The 18,053-nt window shown below is 39.1% G+C and overlaps 1 protein-coding gene across 2 annotated transcripts in view; it reads right to left on the bottom strand.

Annotated features, from left to right (window-relative positions):
* PLPPR5 (phospholipid phosphatase related 5) overlaps nt 1-18,053 on the bottom strand; it is a 44,848-nt gene that overhangs the window by 14,161 nt on the left and 12,634 nt on the right. For both annotated transcript variants that reach the window (XM_058030230.1, XM_058030231.1), the window contains exons 2-3: nt 9,506-9,638; nt 7,030-7,280 (exon numbers count right to left, since the gene is read on the bottom strand). In XM_058030230.1, the coding sequence (XP_057886213.1) occupies nt 7,030-7,280; nt 9,506-9,638 (384 nt within the window). The remainder of the gene's footprint in view (nt 1-7,029; nt 7,281-9,505; nt 9,639-18,053) is intronic.

The following is an 18,053-nucleotide window of genomic DNA, read 5'->3' as shown; positions in this document are numbered from 1 at the left end:
CTTTTTAGCCCCAGTGATTTTCTCCAAGCTATAGACAGAGTACTGCACACTGAACTAATTCAGCAACCATCTACTTTAGTGAGTCTCACTGTTCTACTGGATACTGCCACCATTATCCACATTCACACTACGTGTCAGGACAGCTGGTGCTAGGAAAAATACTGGATTATTTTTAATACACAATAAGAAAATCAAGTTCTAAATACAGCTTGGGTGAAGTTTACACAGGGGAGTTAGCAGGAAGCTCACCTGCATTTAATTCTGTATTGTGTTATATAAATTGAAATGACTACTGAGAAGGAACAACTTGCTTAAGGTAGGTCATGGTGACATATTTCAGTTATCTATAACAACTGGTCATTGCCCAAGAAGATTAAGATTATCTCTATTTTTAATAAAACAAAACACTTGATTCTGCATTACTTCAATCAAATTTCAACATTTTAATACCAAGCCGAAACCAAAAAATGTTCTGCATAAAATTCTCTGAATGTTCTCACAACCAAGCATGTCCCTCAAATCCCTACTCAAAGCACTGAGGAAAAACAACCACAGATTCATGCTGTGCCTCACATAAACAGTGACCTCCATTTGCCAAGCCCCCTCCTCCTATGAGCAGTCATGCTTCCCATGCCCAGCTCATTATTCAAAATAACCTGAGGGTTCTGCCAGCATAGGTATCAAATCTATGTTTTCTTTAAAGAACAGGTACTAATGTAAGGAACAGCATTATATTACAATACAAGAGAATCAATAAAAGCAGGCCAAACTTTCCTGAAAGAATGAGATGAAAAGTCTGTATTTGCAAAACTCTATATAGCAAATATAGCCTCCTCAAGGCAGGATTCATAGATACCCATTTTTAAACTTAGCCCCTTGCAGCTCTAGTGTAATATATTAACAGTCAACTACCTGATTTACACTAAGAATAAAGTACAATTAAGCAGCTGTTTTCTTCTTGATTCTGGTGGAAAAACTATAAACTAGCACACTCAGCAATTGACAAAGAATAAACAACCTGAAAAGATGACAGGATGTTTCACTCACTTTTAATAAATATTAAATGCAGAATCAACAAAGGAAAATATCGCAGTGATTTAAAACATTAGTAGGAAGGAATGACAGTATAACTTTTTACAGGGATAAAAATGTTTACTGAACAACTTCATCTCCATTCCTTTTAAGAACAAAAATTGGGGGAGGAATTTTCTAATGAAAGAAAACTTTGACATTAGTCAACAGCAAGACCAGCAGCAGAGATTTTGTATGTAAGGTCAAGGACTGATCAGAAGTTAGAATTAATACAGCGGGCTGCACATTCTCCTGCAACATCAGAACTGTAGTGAATCTTCTCTCAAAGAACTTCTGTTACTGCTGTTCCTTTTTCCTGAAATAAGATTTTAGTATTAAAAGACACAGAGCTGTCACCGCTAAGCAGACACAGGCAGAGAGTCATGTAAGGTGGATTGTTACCTGATTGCACAATATAACAATATTTACCATATTTTAAGAGAAACACAAACATTTGACCTTCAGTCTTCAAGATATTGGAAGTGAAGCTGTAAGAGAACCTCATGAATTGAAATAAAACCTTTAACTGAAGCAGGTGTGAAAATATGAATTTGAAAGAAATTATCACCATCACCACCAAAGACCAAGCAAGCTACCTGTGAAGTTTTGATGTGACTGGCTCAGGCCACAGTGTAAGGAACAATCAGTCTTGGCATTTAGCTTGTACTGGGAAAGTACTTCAAAAATGTCAGGCGGCAAGTCTCATGTGAAGTTCGTCCTAAATCTAGCATGAATAAAATAATTCCAAAACATGTTAAGAAAAGAACAGGAGCTGTATGTAAAGTGCAGGACAAAGTGGATTCCTGGGCTATGCTGCAAGCTCTTTCTAGGCATCTTTCAGCTATCTTTAGGCCCACCCACACCAACACCTATGCGCACAAACACAGGTGCAACAGGTCTCACAATCCCATTTTAGTTACATTGGAGCTACACATCGGGCTGGGTGCTCCAGCTAGGAGGGAAGATAATTTTCCTTGCTGATCTCATCAGCCTGGGGCCAGGGAATGCAGGGAAGAAGATCCCTTCTGTGTCTGCTATTTGTTTCTCCCTGATTTAGATGGCCTGGGAGACTGACAAAGACCATTCCATCAGTGGGCAGTGAATAATGACTAAAGGCAGTGAGAAGAATGAGGAAGAAACTATTGCACAGGCATCCATCCCAGGCAGCACTTCAAACATAAATTATCTCATGTTTTTGTTTGCTTTTACAATGGGCTAGAATTAAAGAAATTCTCTTGAACTATTTAAGTAATATAAGTAATCTTATAAACGTTCCACCCAAGGAATTTTCAATATTCATCAGACCTACAAGAAAAGAGACACTCTCATCTAAAAGCTGAAGAAATAGTAGGCTGTTGTAGTCTATAAACAGGTTCAGTGTTTAGTGAGAATTCAGTTTGAAAATCCAAAGTGTTTTAAGCTTCATTTGGTAATAATTAACGGGTCAAACTATTTCTAGAGCAAACCAAAGTCATATTCTCAAATCATCTGGGTCCTTCTGCAACTGTCCACTGAAGCTTTCTAGTAGTGTTTCTGAAGCCTCCTCCAGCTTTCTCTATATGTTTTGATCTAATTATTTATGATGTTAGACCAAAATTAGCTTTCAAAGTCAGGGGCTGGCTTGGAAAAGAAAGCTCCAGAATTCTGGATCTTACTATTAATTTTCCCACTATAAGCTCCCCACAGCTGTAACTGTAAAACAACTGGAGCAGGTAAGAGGCATCTTTCTCTGTACCAAGACCATAAGACATCTATTACAAAGGCTGTTTTCTTGAGGATCTGAATTGTAATGAAGAGCTGACTGACATGAAATTTATACAGGTCTTTAGACAAATTCCTGGATCAGACAGTAACATTATTTTATTATTGGTCTGAAAGAAACCAATGCACTCAATTTGTGAAGCTCATGACATATGTTTTATTATCAGTATTAAGGGATACTTGCTGCACCAGATACTGAAAAGAAATTCCACATTCCTAGCACTGTTCCTGAACAGCAGCCAGAAGAATCCTTTAATTTTCTAACAAAAAAAGGAGAACAAAGTCAATTCAGTGAGGTGGCTCTGCTCGTCCTCTTCCTCCTGAACACTCCCTTTAGGCTGAGAAGTCTATCATGCCTTCACCAGCTGCCCATTTAGCTGGAATCTAACAGGCACTCTAAGACAGAGGACAGGTGAGACTACACCTTCAACTGGATCAAGGAGTGACACTGAAGAGAATGTCACCATGCTGCCAGCACTGTTACCCAGACTGTCTTGTTGTCTTTTCCCAGTGACTTATAAATACACTGAACAGCAAAATCAATGCAGCGAAATGCCAGAAGCAAGAGTCTGGCAGAAAACATGATCATGGGCCAACTAAAAGCTCTGCAAAGAAGAAAAAATTATTGGTAGGCTTTACAATCTGCTAGTCCTGTCTGAAGCCAAAGTTAAGGCCAAGGGGTCAGAGTACAAAGCAACAAAAGCTGCCTACAGACTTCAGGGCTGTGTCAACTCTCAAGACATGAAGCCTGTTCCTCTATCATTACAAATCCAAAGCAAGCCTGAAATGAGTGCAGTAACACAAAGTTCAAACACTACCCTACCCAGCTGCTTCCGTGCAATGCATTAAGAACAACACAAAAAGGGCAAAACTTCATAGAATTAAAATTTCCCTTAAACTACAGCTAGCCATGACCAATTCCCTAGGTCTGCAGTACCAAAGGATAACTGTTAGTCACAAATCTTAAATTTAAATCTATGGGATTAGGCTGACTAAATCTTCATATATCACCTTGAAATCCTAACAAAAAAAGACTCCTGACTTCCACTTCCTGTATCTCAACTGCAGAAAACACCCCAACTATGTGCATACTTGACAGCTTCAAACCTCTAATTGTCCAGGCTATGTCAGTTTATGTATATCAAAATGTGTCTTGTACAATTATATACTGTTTAATAATGCTGCAGTGTTTGCCTATGTAGCAAATATTGTTTCACCTGAGAAAGGGTGAATTGCAAGGCTGGTAAGAAATGAAAGTAGATACAGTCAACTTATTAACCCAACTCAACCAAAAACAAACAAAATATCTCCAATGAGATCAGTGTAGACATCTAAGAAAAAAAAACAGGCACCAGCCTGCTTAGAGTTTCAAAACAGATTTACAGTAGTTCATTTTGAAAACACTGGTACACTGGAAAGAATAAACCTGAAAGTCTGAAGAAGAAAGGCAATGCATCTGTGTTTGGAGCAGGGTAGAGAAAACACCTAACTACAGCATTGCCATTCAACACTTCCATTGCTAAATCTCTCTTGATAGACACTGGAAGTAATGGAGGCAAACATTACAAAGCTCTAAATACTAGCACAACAACTGTTTGAAAACGACTGTACTTTCAAGGGAATTCTGAGTTACCATAGCAGCCACCCACTCTCAAAAGGGGGAAAAGGGGGAAAATGGAAGACTCAGAACTTAGAAAAAAGAAGCTATTGTTAACAAGACAATATGCACAGATGCTAGGTGATAACGATGTGGCTGCACTTAAATGGAACGAGATAGGGGAATTATTACATAAAGCATTTAGAAACCACGTTTCTAAATTGGTTGATGGTGAAATCACACAAGTCTAAAAGCATTTACTTCACCATCTAGGAGAGCAAGGACCCTTGGGCCAGCTCTTGGGTGGTTTTTTTTTTCCTTTAGGCTGGTTTCGTTTTGTGCCCAGCTGGCTGAAATAACCAGGGACGATTCCATAACAATCTCTCCCTCACTCCAAAATTTCTGTTTACCAAAAAGAAAGCACATATTGTACCAAAGATTATATGCTAATGAAAAAGTGAGTAATATATGGAGGTCTTTATGTCCATGCTCTCAATAAATGTTGTGGCATGGCTCATAGAAAGACTAGGCTACTGTTATAAATCTTCTACTCCAGTGAACAGTGATGAGAAAATTGTTATTTAGGGCCAACCATCCTGATAAACATCATGGCAGTGTAAGGACATGACCCCAAATATTGGAACATTGAAATTTTTTTCCTTTGGAGTTATGTAATAAACAGTATTTTTCGCTTCAGTCATGATTAGACTTAATAGAAAAAAAAAAAAAAAACAAAAAAATGAACCTGACAATATTGTAACAAGGAGCTACTACACAAAGTCCTGAGAGTAGTTAATAGTGCTTTAGTTAAATGATAGCAGTGTCAAGCACCATGCAGAAGTAGAATAATGACACAGGATATATTCATTTCTATAGTTACTGAAAGAGCAAATAGTAATGAAATGGATCTCAGCAGCTTTAATTTTTTATATTGCTAACTGTATACTGACCACAGACAAGCTCTGCATAAAGTACTCTTGCTCATGTCAAAAGCCACTTATATTAGGTATTAAACCTTACTGATGTCTGCTTTTTGTTTTAAAAATGTAATAATACTATTTTACTTTCTGCTTTGCAGTAGCTGAATAGCTGGTTTGCTAGTTACCTTGACTCTTGGTAACAGTAGAAATCCAACTTTACAGATGGATGAGAAATATAGGAGCAATTACAATGAAAAATTCTGAGTATTTTCTAAAATAGCTTGCATCAAATTTAGAGTGTTTCATCTTTAGATATCTCCCCAAATAAAGACATTACTAGCAGAACACTTACAATTGCCTCAAGTTAGAATAAAATGTTATTGTGCATGTCTTATTTGCAAACACTTGCCTGTGCTAACTAATGATCAACATCTCTTAAACACATTGCCTACAAGGAACCTGGTGAATGTTACCATCAGTGCTGCAGATTTTAAGCAGCTGGTTCTAAAACCCTGTGTAGAAGCACTGAGTTGACACACTGAGACTGAGATCTTTGCTATGTCGTCAAGGATCAGCTTCCAGATCAGTCAGGAATTAAAAGTTGGCTCAACTGGTAAGTGCTCAAGAGCAATACACACTCACACGCAGGTATATCTACATGTGTATACATGCACACACACACACCCCCATGGGCAGGCCACTGCTCAAATACTGAGGGAACACAAGGGCTGACTCCTGCAATGACCACAAAGCTCCACACACCTGCCTAGCTTCCCACTGGCCCTGTGAAGACAGCCCTGGGCTCATCCAAAGGGCTGCAGAGGGCTGTGATACCAGCACAGGTCAGCTAAGACACTCCCACAGGCATGTGCTGGAGGGAACTTATCCCCAGCAAAGCAACAAGATGTTCTTGCTCCTGCTTAAGGCTAGAATGATATGCACTCCAAACTAAGCCAGAGTTACTTGAGTGAGACTAAACAGTGACTCTTCCTCTCCCCAGTCTATACAATAGCTCTGATTCAGGCAGCCAACATCAGATTTTACCCCAGTGCTCCTCATCACTCCCTGTACAAGAGAGTAAAGAGGGGAAAAAAGGGTGGATTGTCTTGTAGCCCACTTCACTGCATAATAAGAGCCAAACTGACTTTGCATGAGGTACCTATAAATACCAATTATGGTACCAAAAGAGACTCAGGGATATTGAGAAACATGCAGAGATCAGACATACACATAGCTCACCCTTCTGTTTCACCTCACCAAAGAACATGGCCATGTGTGATTCTACTGATCTGCACTGGGTTAAAGCACAGAGGGGTACCACTACCAGTCAGAGCAAACCCCTTCCCTTACTCCTTAGCACCCAGCAAATGATTGTCCCACATACCCTGGAAATGGGTGAAAAGTAAAAAGGAACTGGGTATCCTAAACCCACAGATTATAACCTTTATGGACAACAAGTCCTCTCTTAGCATTGTCTTGATTTTCAAGGCTCAGAAACCACTACACCTTGTCAGAATTAATCCTAATGAATCTTTCTCACAGTAACTCACAGAAGGTTTGCATGCAGAAAATCAGCCAATTTTGGGCCTTATCTTCTGCCCATTCCTCCCTCCTCCCCCTCACAGTGCCAGCCATTTGCTCTCAAAAATATAGTGATATTGAAGAATATAATATACTTACAGTCAGATACATAGCTGCATATATGCTTAGTGCTGCTTCTTTGGATGGGAAAGTCTTTCTGGCTTTCATGATAAGGTCTGGATTTCCAGTACAGGCATGTACGCTACTGATGAATTGGGTGTACTGTTTACATCCAAGTGCTGTGTAGTTGGGTTTACAAAGTGCAAGAAAATGGGGGGCAAGATTCCCTGTTACTACTTGTCCAGCATTTACAAAGATGTCCGTAGCAAACAGTCCAAATGCATAAATTCCTAAAGAGGGAAACAAAGAGTTAAATTTCCTGAAAATTCATAGTATTCATCACAGCAATAGAGCAGCTTCTTCCATTCAAGAACATGAAAAACCCTCCCACATACTGCACCCTAAAGACCATGGAGATGGTATTTTCCTACAAAACTGCAGCAGCAACACTGCAACATACCCACACCCCTGATGGCTTTCCCATCTTTCACAGGAACACTCACCCCTTGTGCAAGCAGCATGCTTTCCTAGGTCCCATAGCCATGCAAATCCCCTGTTTGGGGTAGCTAGCTTTACTGGTACCTAATTTTTGCCCATGTTCACTAAACAGAAGTGACAGAGGGAAATTCTCCACCCAATAAATCTGCTTGAAAACCAAGGCCAGATCCTGGTGGCGAAGTAACTTGTGAAGCCATAACACACACTGGAAAAACTTTTTTTTCCCTTGCAGCTGTAAAGAATCTAAGGTACTGAATAATTCAATATTGCCATGCACCAGTTGTCTTCATTGGCCTGCTACTGGGTAAATCTCTATGCATGGCATATTAATCACAGTATCAACACAGTGAGCTAAAGATTTATATATTTGAGGAACTACTTATGCTAAAGAGTTTTTTTAATCAGACATATCAGCAAAGCATTAAGTAAATGTACTCATTCATTAGAATGTAAATGCATGTATCTGATTCCTTAAAGGAAAACAGATTTCTGCTATTCTGAGGTCCCTCTCTATCCTTTTGTAAATAGAAAATGAGCTCTGGAAGAACATGCAAACACAGCAGCCTGACCAGCAGGCAAAGCCATGCTTGTTCCAATTCCACCTGAGCTATAGATTTCTCCCTGTATTTCTGTGGGCAAATCACCTTTCCCTTCCCACACTCCAATTCACTGGGAATATAGGGTGAGCTCTGGAAAATCCCAGTTTCATGGGGCACTATGAGAACTTTAAAGGATCAACATCCCAGCAGACATAATTCCACAGAAAGATACAGTTATAAAGGTCAGGATTTTTCTTAGCAAAGCTAGAGGACTAAGGGTGATTACTGGGATCCTGGCTGGTGAGCAAAGTCACATTAATGCTATTTCCTCCCAAGATGCTAGACTCTGGTGAGCAGCACATTGTGCCCGGCCATGTCAATTCACAGAAAGACCTTTCAGCCAGTCCTAGGGTGTGCAGTGCACAGCACAGCTGGACACATCACTCAGGAGGAGCATAATGGGCAGTAATGCTTCATCTGATGCAACAGCAGAGAGTTTCTGTCCACTCTTGCCACCCCTACCAATTTTTTTTGGCTTCTATGAGGAAAGAAGGGACCACTTAGTGGGAAGAAAACTCAGGCATTGATTACACAAAGAGGAAGTGGAGTGGGAGAAGCTCCTCACATCAGTCTGCACCTCCTCCAGACCTATACAAGAAAGTCTCCTTACAGGAAGCAATCGCACTCTGGGAAAGCAGGCACAGTTGTTACACAAACACTGCAAATACAGACACAGCTGCACATGCCCTCCCTCCCCCTGAGACTGGGGCACACAGCAGGATTAGCTGCCCCAGGGCTTCATCCCTCCAGCTGTTTCCTTCAGATGCAGCCATGAGAGAGAAGCCAACAGCAGAACTGAGCCCTGCTATGGCATCCCCACATGTATTAAAGAGCAGCACCTGAAAATGTGCTGTTACCAATATACATTTTGAATGGTGGGACTTCTCCCTCCAAACATATTTAGAATGGACTAAATAGAAAAGATGACATCTCATAGCTACTAAAGTCAATCGGGGAGTTTCAGCTAAAACCAATGTAGCATGGATTTTGCACAGTTTTCTGCTAGAGACTGAGATATAATACAATATCCAGGCTAAGAAAGCAGCTAAATTGGCTTGGCTTCAAACACACATTTATATTCCAATGTCCTCAGCTTTGGAGAGTGTGTGTGTTTACTATCAGCTATAGATATGGCACAAGGATATCACCTTTCTCTACCTCACCCCACTTCAGGCCTGCTGCTTGTTTTTCCCCTCTAGTGGTCCCAGTTCTTTCTACTTGTACTGCTGTTTCTGCAACTGTTTTTTAACCCAAACTTCCAAAAAGCTTCATTTGCTACATAAAAGGAAAACTGCACCTGAGTCAAGACTGCACATGAAATGTTATATGGTTATCTGAATATTCTCCCCAGGTCAAAATGAAGACATAACTGATCACTCTCACCATTCAGAAAATGAAAGCAGTAATTTTGCTCATACCAAGGAATCGGATGGTCCTGCGCACCAGTGGATTTATGTAACAACAGTCTCCAGTTAATATTGTTTTTTCTTGGTTTTCAAAATCCTTTGTAGCTAACTGTAGACAAAAGACTGCAGTTTCTCCAACGATAATCTTAGGGGAGGAGAAAAAAGGGGAGAAAAATGGTGCATCAGATTACAGCAAGTAAAATACACTAATATTACAGAGACAGGCATCTCATCTGAAAGAAACAAGACCAAACCAGTACAAAAGACAGCATAAGTGAATCAAGTTCTGTACATTAATCTACTTATGAGGGAAATATGCCTTATGGCTTGCTTCGCTTTATTTGCCTTAAAAGAGAATAAATTATTACAACCAGGATTTGTATTCAACATAACATAACCTAGTTTTCAGGATGAGGGGAAAGAGAAAGATCTATTAGTTCAAGAACAACAGATCACATAATGCACAAGATCTGGACCACAGTAAAGGCCTAATCCTGCAAGATGCTGAACCTTTCATTCCCCACATGTATTCACTGACACCCAGCACCTCACAGGGTTGAGCTTTAAATTTTGCACTATGATAGAGAGAAAGGGAAAAAAAAATCGTAACAGAACTCCTGTTCACATCAGAGGTTTGGTTTGCCAGGAAGTACTTAACAAGGTTCAAATTCACATTTTACTAGCTAAGTTTATCAAGTCTGGCTTTAGCTCTGTTCCTCATGCTTGAACAAAGTGTCACAACTGATATTTTAACATTAAGAATGGCCTGTTTCATATACACTCCACCAAAATAAATTTCTCACATCTACATATCATTCACATTATAGTTGGCAAAAAAAAATCATCAAATGAGAAAAAAATGTATTTTGAATGTAAAATATTGTCTCTAGGTTATGTATTTACCTGTACAAAAAAGCATGACCTTTGATTTATTCACTTTAATTATGGATTGAGACTTGATAGCCGAAGCCAAGACTTTAAGCAGAAACGAAGCCTTATGGCAGGGATAATTTAAAAGCAGAGCAGAAGGGTCAAATAATAACCACTGGATTCTAACCCTGATTCACTGTGGGAGTCACAGGCAAGGCCCTTCCACTCCTCTACATGAAAAACTTAAAGCTTATTGGCAGGTACCTCACACTTTGATCAACTATAATGAAGACTACCAAAGTGAAATCTTAGCACTCCACAAATACAATCAATAATGCCATCAATCTGATTAACTGCTGAGGTTTTTCTAAACCTTTGCCTTAACAGGAAAATAGAAATATTTTCATATATCACAATAGGCCTGAACACATCTACAAAATAAATAAAATAATCTGCGGGCACTGGCTCACGTGCACATTTTGTTGTCAACAGCAAGGATGCAATTAATGACATTACTTAGCTGTTTGTAGATTATGCGGAGACCCTTGGGCTAAACTGTGGAGGAAAGTGCTACTTATAAATAATGTGGAACAAGTAACAAAAGTAAGTCTGAACGCAGGTATGTAAAAAGCAATATTTAATTTGTCACCAAAACAGTCATTATCCATTACTTTAGACTGGCTTCAGATCCTAGTGGAATTTTTAGATAAAACAGAAATTTCAATACCCGAACTAACAAATATCCTCTCTCTGTTGTGATGCAAACAAATTTCCAGCCCAGTGAAGTAGAATTTCTTCAACTATAATTAGTAAATGATCAGTATACATAAAAAATAATTCAACCTTGAATTCAAGATCATCCAAATTATGAGGAGAACTCAAGCCAGTGATCCCTAAAGCTCTCGTGAAAAAAACATACCAAAAATATCAGTTTTAATGTGATTCATAAAGGTGAGAACAGAAACACTAATACTTTTACTGTGAGTCACAGTATGCTTTTCTTTCCTCTCAAGGACTAGGCAACCTGAATAGAGCCAGATTGTGCCTTTAATGCTTTCTGCCAAACTCAATAGATTGCAGTAAAATTTTCGCAGATTTTGAAACTCCAGGAAAGAGCAGAATTCAGCACAAAGGAAGCATCTGTGAGATACAGTGCTCAACCTTTTGCAAGAGCACTCAGAGTGCCAGCAAGCTCAACTCTCCAGCTCTGAGCAGAGACTGAATCTGCTGATCTAAGAATAAAGGTTGTCTTCTTGCCTGGGAGGGAAGCTGGCGTTTACTAAAGAGAGAACTGCCTGTTCAGTTATAGGAAAGGAGATTCTCACTTCCAGCAATGTCTTCATCGGCTGCATCTAGATCTTTGCTGCTGCCAAGAGATTTTCCCTGTTACATTTCCTGTCTTTGATGGTGACCTGTATGAAGAAACCCCTCTGTTCCAAGTATAGCAGCATTCAAGTTCTTAGCTGAACAAGAATACTCCAAAGGTGGGCACATAGGTGCAAGGGTCAGAAGGATGTGGAATTTGGCTAAAGACAACTTCTGCTACAGAAGGCCCAGTGCTCTGCTGTCAGTAGCACTAAGAGTCATTGAGTACACAAGGCATTCATCTCTATGCTTCCGTGGATTCTCTCTATGCTTCGAGAGAATCCTTCTAGAATATGGCAATAAATACAGCTTCTTTATTTTTCTGTACTGGCAGCTCAGCTAAAGCTGTTCTCTTTCCTCCATCCTTCAGCACAGGCACTGCTCATCTCAATAATCAGCCTATTGATGTTTCAGAAATGGAAGAAAAATCCTTTTCAATCTCAATAAATCCCTGGAGAAATTCTTCCCAGTGCAATTCCTTCCCCTTCTTCTCTCAAGCATCACTGGCAATAATCAGCTCTACAGGGCAGAGGAAAAGGAGAGCAATACCCCCCCCCTGCACTTTACAGCAATTTGCATGCCTGGTATATTCCTGGAAAGAGCAATTTCTGTATTCCTGCTGGCACAGGAACAACCATTACCCCTTCTACTGCATATGCCAGTTGTAACCAGCCAACAAGTGACATTTTATTCAACAGAATTATTTGTGTACTTCTTCTTTAAGTCATAGGGCAAAAAGTTTTTGAAATATTCCAAAGCTGGCAGTGAAAGATTGCAACAGAGAATCTGAATGTTCTGACAACATAAACATCTGGACAAAATTACACAAGTTCAGGTACAGAAATATGATTGAAATGAAAAAGAGAGGACATTAGAAGTATATTTTACCTTGTTCTACCAGGGTCATACTACTTCAGATCACTGTACAAATTTCCCAAAGGTATGTATTAAAATTCTTAGCTCACAGATATTTTAACAGATTTTAAAAGCAGGGGAGGCCATCCTTCCCTAAGGCTATCCTTCCATTTTGGTATACAGCTACAGCCTATAAATTATAAGGAAAAGAACAATTTTCATCTGAAGTCTAACAGTACCAAGTGCAGGCTCTCCAGTATTCTCAAGGACATATGCATAAACATCTTGCAGAGTCCTTAAATAAAAACAGTGTACAAAATGTTGCAACACGGAGCGATAAGGATGATCATTTACTCTTATGGAAGCATTTAATAATATTAACCCAGCAAAAATTAAATTACAGAAATTCTTGAAACTATCTCCATGGCAATCATATCCTGTCTGTGATGTGACAATCCATTTGACAGCCAGGAACAGAATCTGAAAGGGATGTGATCTAAAATTAATATTTCTTCCTGTTTCACCTCTTTAACTCCATATTAATATATTAGCTGATTGATTTTCATGGCGTGTCTATACTACTAATACATTTTTTGCATTTATTGCCAATCATCTAATACCTGTCCCTTTCCTTTGTCTTCTCAGGATTCTTACAGCATTTTGCACATATTCCTTACACTGATTCCCTCCACCCAAGTCCAGGTTTTCTCTGTATTAGTCATTTTTCTGAATCCAGGCAAGCTGTGCCTAGTTTTAGCACCGCATGTCAATTTAAAAATCTAATTTGTCCTTCCATCCAGTATATTCTTAACTTGGTTCTAAATTCTGCGTTCTTTTCAACTCGAAATGTCAAGCCTGACTCATTCCAAATATTAGAGCTAGAGCAGCTCTGACATTGTTGATTTTCCAGTAAACTGACTCCATAAACAAACCTCCCCTAGTGTGTCCTATGCTTTACAACAGCCAGGACCTGTATTAATAAATGACCATAAATCTGTACTTCTTAAAATAATAATGAGGTTTACTTTGTGACCCACATTTTCATATATTTCACAGAACTCCCTATAAAGTCCCAGGACCTAAGTGACACTTAAATATTCACTTGCATTACAAGATATCTGAAGGTACATGAATATGTTTAAACGAGATAAATCTTGAAACGTAAGGTTGATAATCTCTAGTTGGGATTAAATTTCTGTATATACAGTCACAGACCTTTTCAGCACCTACTTTAGGCTACACAAATCTTCAAGAAATATTTCACACAGGCTAGGGAATATCACAGAATACACGATTCCCTCTCTGCCAATTCTCAGGGTTGTGCTGTAACTACAGCAACCACTTAGATAGATGAGTAACACTGAAAAATGGTTACTGCATTAAAAAGACCACTAAATATTCATCCATGTGCTCAACTCATCAAGTTAAGAACATTTTACAATACAGTGCATTGTAGTTTCTCTTCTGACTTTGTTTCATTCATTGTGTTTCTCTCATTTAGACATGACTTGAACAGTAACCAAGGCTTCTATGAGACCATCTTCAAGAAACAGCCTTGATGGAATGAGCAACTCAGGCAGTCCATAGCTCTGCTTTTCTCTCTAGAATCAATTTCCTTGTTCTTCCTTATCAGGCAAGATGGAAATGGAGCTAAAATTCTTGGGAATGATTTACATACCTCTAGGAAAATTGTTATCAATTAAATTGCATGGCCTCCCTATTCATTTAATTTATGAGTTCCCACTTTGTCTTTGTGTGGTGCAGACCTCTTCTAAAAATATGGCTTCTATATGCTTTGTTATTCCTGCTCTTTACCTTGTCTTTTTAACTTTTGAGACCATGGGCTATTCCTGGCCTATTTTCTCTTTAAAAATGCCATCCATGTACCAATGAGCACAGTGGCCTCAGTTTGGGAAATCCAGCAGCAGAAACCTTGGCCTTTAGTGATGCTCAAAGTAAAGCTCTGCTCTCCGCTTGAAGCTAAAATTGTTGAGTGAGGTGACAGCCCTGGCAGGAAAAGCAGCAACAGTATTTCCAGCAGTAGCAATTTCAAGCTCATTATGCAGAGCTTCCCCTTGAGGCCATTTTCTTTGTGTTTTTCTTGTTCTCATTGCTTCTTGCTTGCTTAAACTGACAGCAAATGCCCTGGTCAATTTTCAGAGAAGTACATTTTCTACCGTAACAAATGACCAGTAGTTCTGCAGAAAATGAAAAAATAAATCCTAGATAAATCTGTGTGGTATTGATTAAATAGAAAATATCCTCTTTTGCATTTAACATGAGGATATAGGACCCTACTGCATAGCAGCTTCTGAAGGTCAACAGAAAAGATGTAAAAAAGAAAACTACTTTTCTAAAAAAAGATTTTGAAAAAACTCAGCCTTTTTGAACCTGTAAATTTTGTTTAAAATATGTACTCCCCATATTTTTTTGAAAAAAATACTAAAATTCAATATATTGGGTCATGTCCACTTACAAAAGAAAAAATAACAGTAAAAGATCACATATCTAATAGTGCACTATTATCTGCATTACTTAGTTCTCCATAGTGTGGAGTAAGGCTATATGGTACTAAACAGTAATGTTACTTTTGATAGGAACAAATATTTTTTATTTCCCTTTTTAATACATTGTAGACATACTCAGTATGTAACAATGGTAAAGGCTGCTCTCTACACAGACTTTATTCGTATTTGAAAGCAAGAGGCACACGGTAGCCAAGCATTTATAAGCAGGAAGCCAGAAATGAACCACATGAGAACATAATCACAGAGACATGGACAACTTCACCATTCACTGAATTATCTTCATTCATTACCACATGAGAGGGGAAAAAAAGAAATATCTTGAAGTACAGAGTCTCTTAAGAGCTTCCTTTTTTCCTTAACTGAGCAACTGATCATGTGTGCCAATGGCATCTCTGGAGCCCATCTGTGGTGTCCGATGGGAAAAGCCCCTGCAGAGTAGCACCAGGGCTGAAATCACACAATGCCAGAGCCAAGGCTGGTCACGTAAAAGGTCATTTAGAGAAAGAGTTACCAGGCCCTGCTGTTCCCAGAGTAACTAAGAGAAAGCCTTGTTCCATCACCACAGGGCAACTGGTGGCACATGACAGCAGGGCCTTGCATGGCACTTGATGCTCCGGGATTGAGCACTGAGCACACAGCCCGGGCAGTGTGCCCGCCCTGCTGGGCTGCCCTGCACACCGAGCTCTGTGTTCAGCCCTCTGCACCTGCTGTGTTTGCCATTGCAGCTCCTGCCCACCCTGCACACCGAGCTCTGTGTTCAGCCCTCTCCACCTGCTGTGTTTGCCATTGCAGCTCCTGCCCACCGAGCTCTGTGCTCAGCCCTCTCCACCTGCTGTGTTTGCCATTGCAGCTCCTGCCCACCGAGCTCTGTGCTCAGCCCTCTCCACCTGCTGTGTTTGCCACTGCAGCTCCTGCTCATGGCTGCTGAATCTTTCGTACCACTGTGAGATGAAAAACATGCAGCTGCTCAGCACTGCAGCTCTCCAGGCAATTAGAAATGGCCAGGATGTGAGGAACACGCTCAGGAACGCCAATGTGGCAGTCTGGGGGCCAAGTAAGCGTCTGGCACCTGGCTCTAAAACTATCCAAATGCTGGCAGCTTTACAATACTGACATGAGTATTCTTGCTGAACACATTGCAATAGGTAGTAGACAAGAGACATTCATGAGAACTCTTACCCATGCATCAAGCTTTTCTAATTTTAAAAAGTAACATCAAAAAACCAGAGAAAAAATGTTAATCTAGAGAAAATCTCTACATCTATAAAAACCCCTAGTAAATGGTGAGGGGAAGAGAGAAAAATTAATTCAAAACTGCCTTCTAAAGGCATAAATTCACATCTCAAACTGTGAAGTTACTTTAGGCTCTAATACTCCAGATATGGTTATCATAGGAAATTCTTAAGAGTTTTTAAATTTTTCTCATTTTCTTTTTACAAAAACCAAGGATGCCATTACGTAAGTTTGTGAACGCCACACTTCACAAGCACACCTCCTTAGGAAAATGAGTTGTAATATGACCAGGTATCATTCAGATTTCAACTGATTTTAGTCTCCTGATTGCTGATGGATACATGAAAAAGGTTGTTGTTAAATATAATTGTTTAATTAAGTAGTTTGAAAAATAACTCAACAAAAAAAAATTTCATTTTTCTCAAGGACTTAACTTCAACATTTAAAATACTGTGGCATTTGTGAAGGAAAAATGAAATGTTCAAAGCTCTATAATTTATCTTCTCTATTAGAAGATGAACTTCATATATGTTCATCCTTGCACTCAGCTGTATCAAGGAAGTCTTCTACTGGACTCTGAGTGACACATGTGGAGAACACTGTGGCTCTTTACGATCTGACCTTGGTAAACCCCTTTGTTTCTTCCTGGCCAAGAAAACTGTACATTGTTCTGTCTGCTGAGGCACACTGGTTTTCTAACCCTTCTGTGCATATTGAAAACATGATTCCTTGATAAACACAATACCAATGCATCTGACACCCATACCAGTGATCATTTCCAACAGCAATGTTACTCTGAATTTTAAGCCTTAGGTGATCTATGCAACTGCGCTTTTCTACCCAGGATGAACATTCAATTGCAAAATTCAGCATAAACGGCCTTTCATCCCTGTTTGAATAAAATCTGATTACATAAAAGGCATCTCTTAAAGATTCCAGTCACAAAGTAGTGGTTTTACACTCAGTATATGACTGTAGCCAACTGTTCTCAGAGGTTCAGAAGAAAGAGAATATTGGTATTTCTTGCTTTTCCCACTGTCTTACTTCTAGCTCACTTCTACTCAAGGCCAGCGATGTTTTGCAGATATATTATGCCAGAGATCAGTTCAAGGAAAGCCACTTTCACTGAATTGCCATTGCCATCAAACAATGGAAAATGGAGGACCAAACACTGGAACATTCTAAGTACCCTGTGTTTCAATAGAGCTATGAGAAAAACATGCTGTACGTAAGATTAATACCCATAAGATTTCACAAAAATTGTTTCCTGGATTTTTGTGGCAAAATATGTATGTCTACAAAACACACACACAACTAGTTTATTACTTATCTTTAATTATAAACTAATATTTGATTCATAATGATAAACTTAAGTAGACATCTCAATAAAATAATTCTAAGCTTTTTATTAAAAATTACCTTCAAAATAAAATAGCTCTCTTTCTAATCACATAAGTAGCTCCACTCCTATTAATAATGGCCTTTGTATAAGCACCTCTTCCTTTACAATTACCTTAGGCTACAGTATAATTGCCAACAAATGAAATACATTAAGGTGAGGAACCCTTTTTTAGTTGAAATCTAAGGTAGTAAGCTCAATAACTTCAACAGGAGCTGGATTAGCTATGAAAACCATGGCACTCTAGGTTAAGAGCAACACCTCATCCAAAGTCTGGAAATAGATATGAATACTATCCCAAGAGAATAAT

The sequence above is a fragment of the Melospiza georgiana genome, chromosome 9 (genome assembly GCF_028018845.1).
Source record: "Melospiza georgiana isolate bMelGeo1 chromosome 9, bMelGeo1.pri, whole genome shotgun sequence".
NCBI lineage: Eukaryota > Metazoa > Chordata > Aves > Passeriformes > Passerellidae > Melospiza > Melospiza georgiana.
The sequence above is the reverse complement of the archived record's forward strand: the minus strand, read 5'-3'. Positions and strand labels throughout refer to the sequence as shown.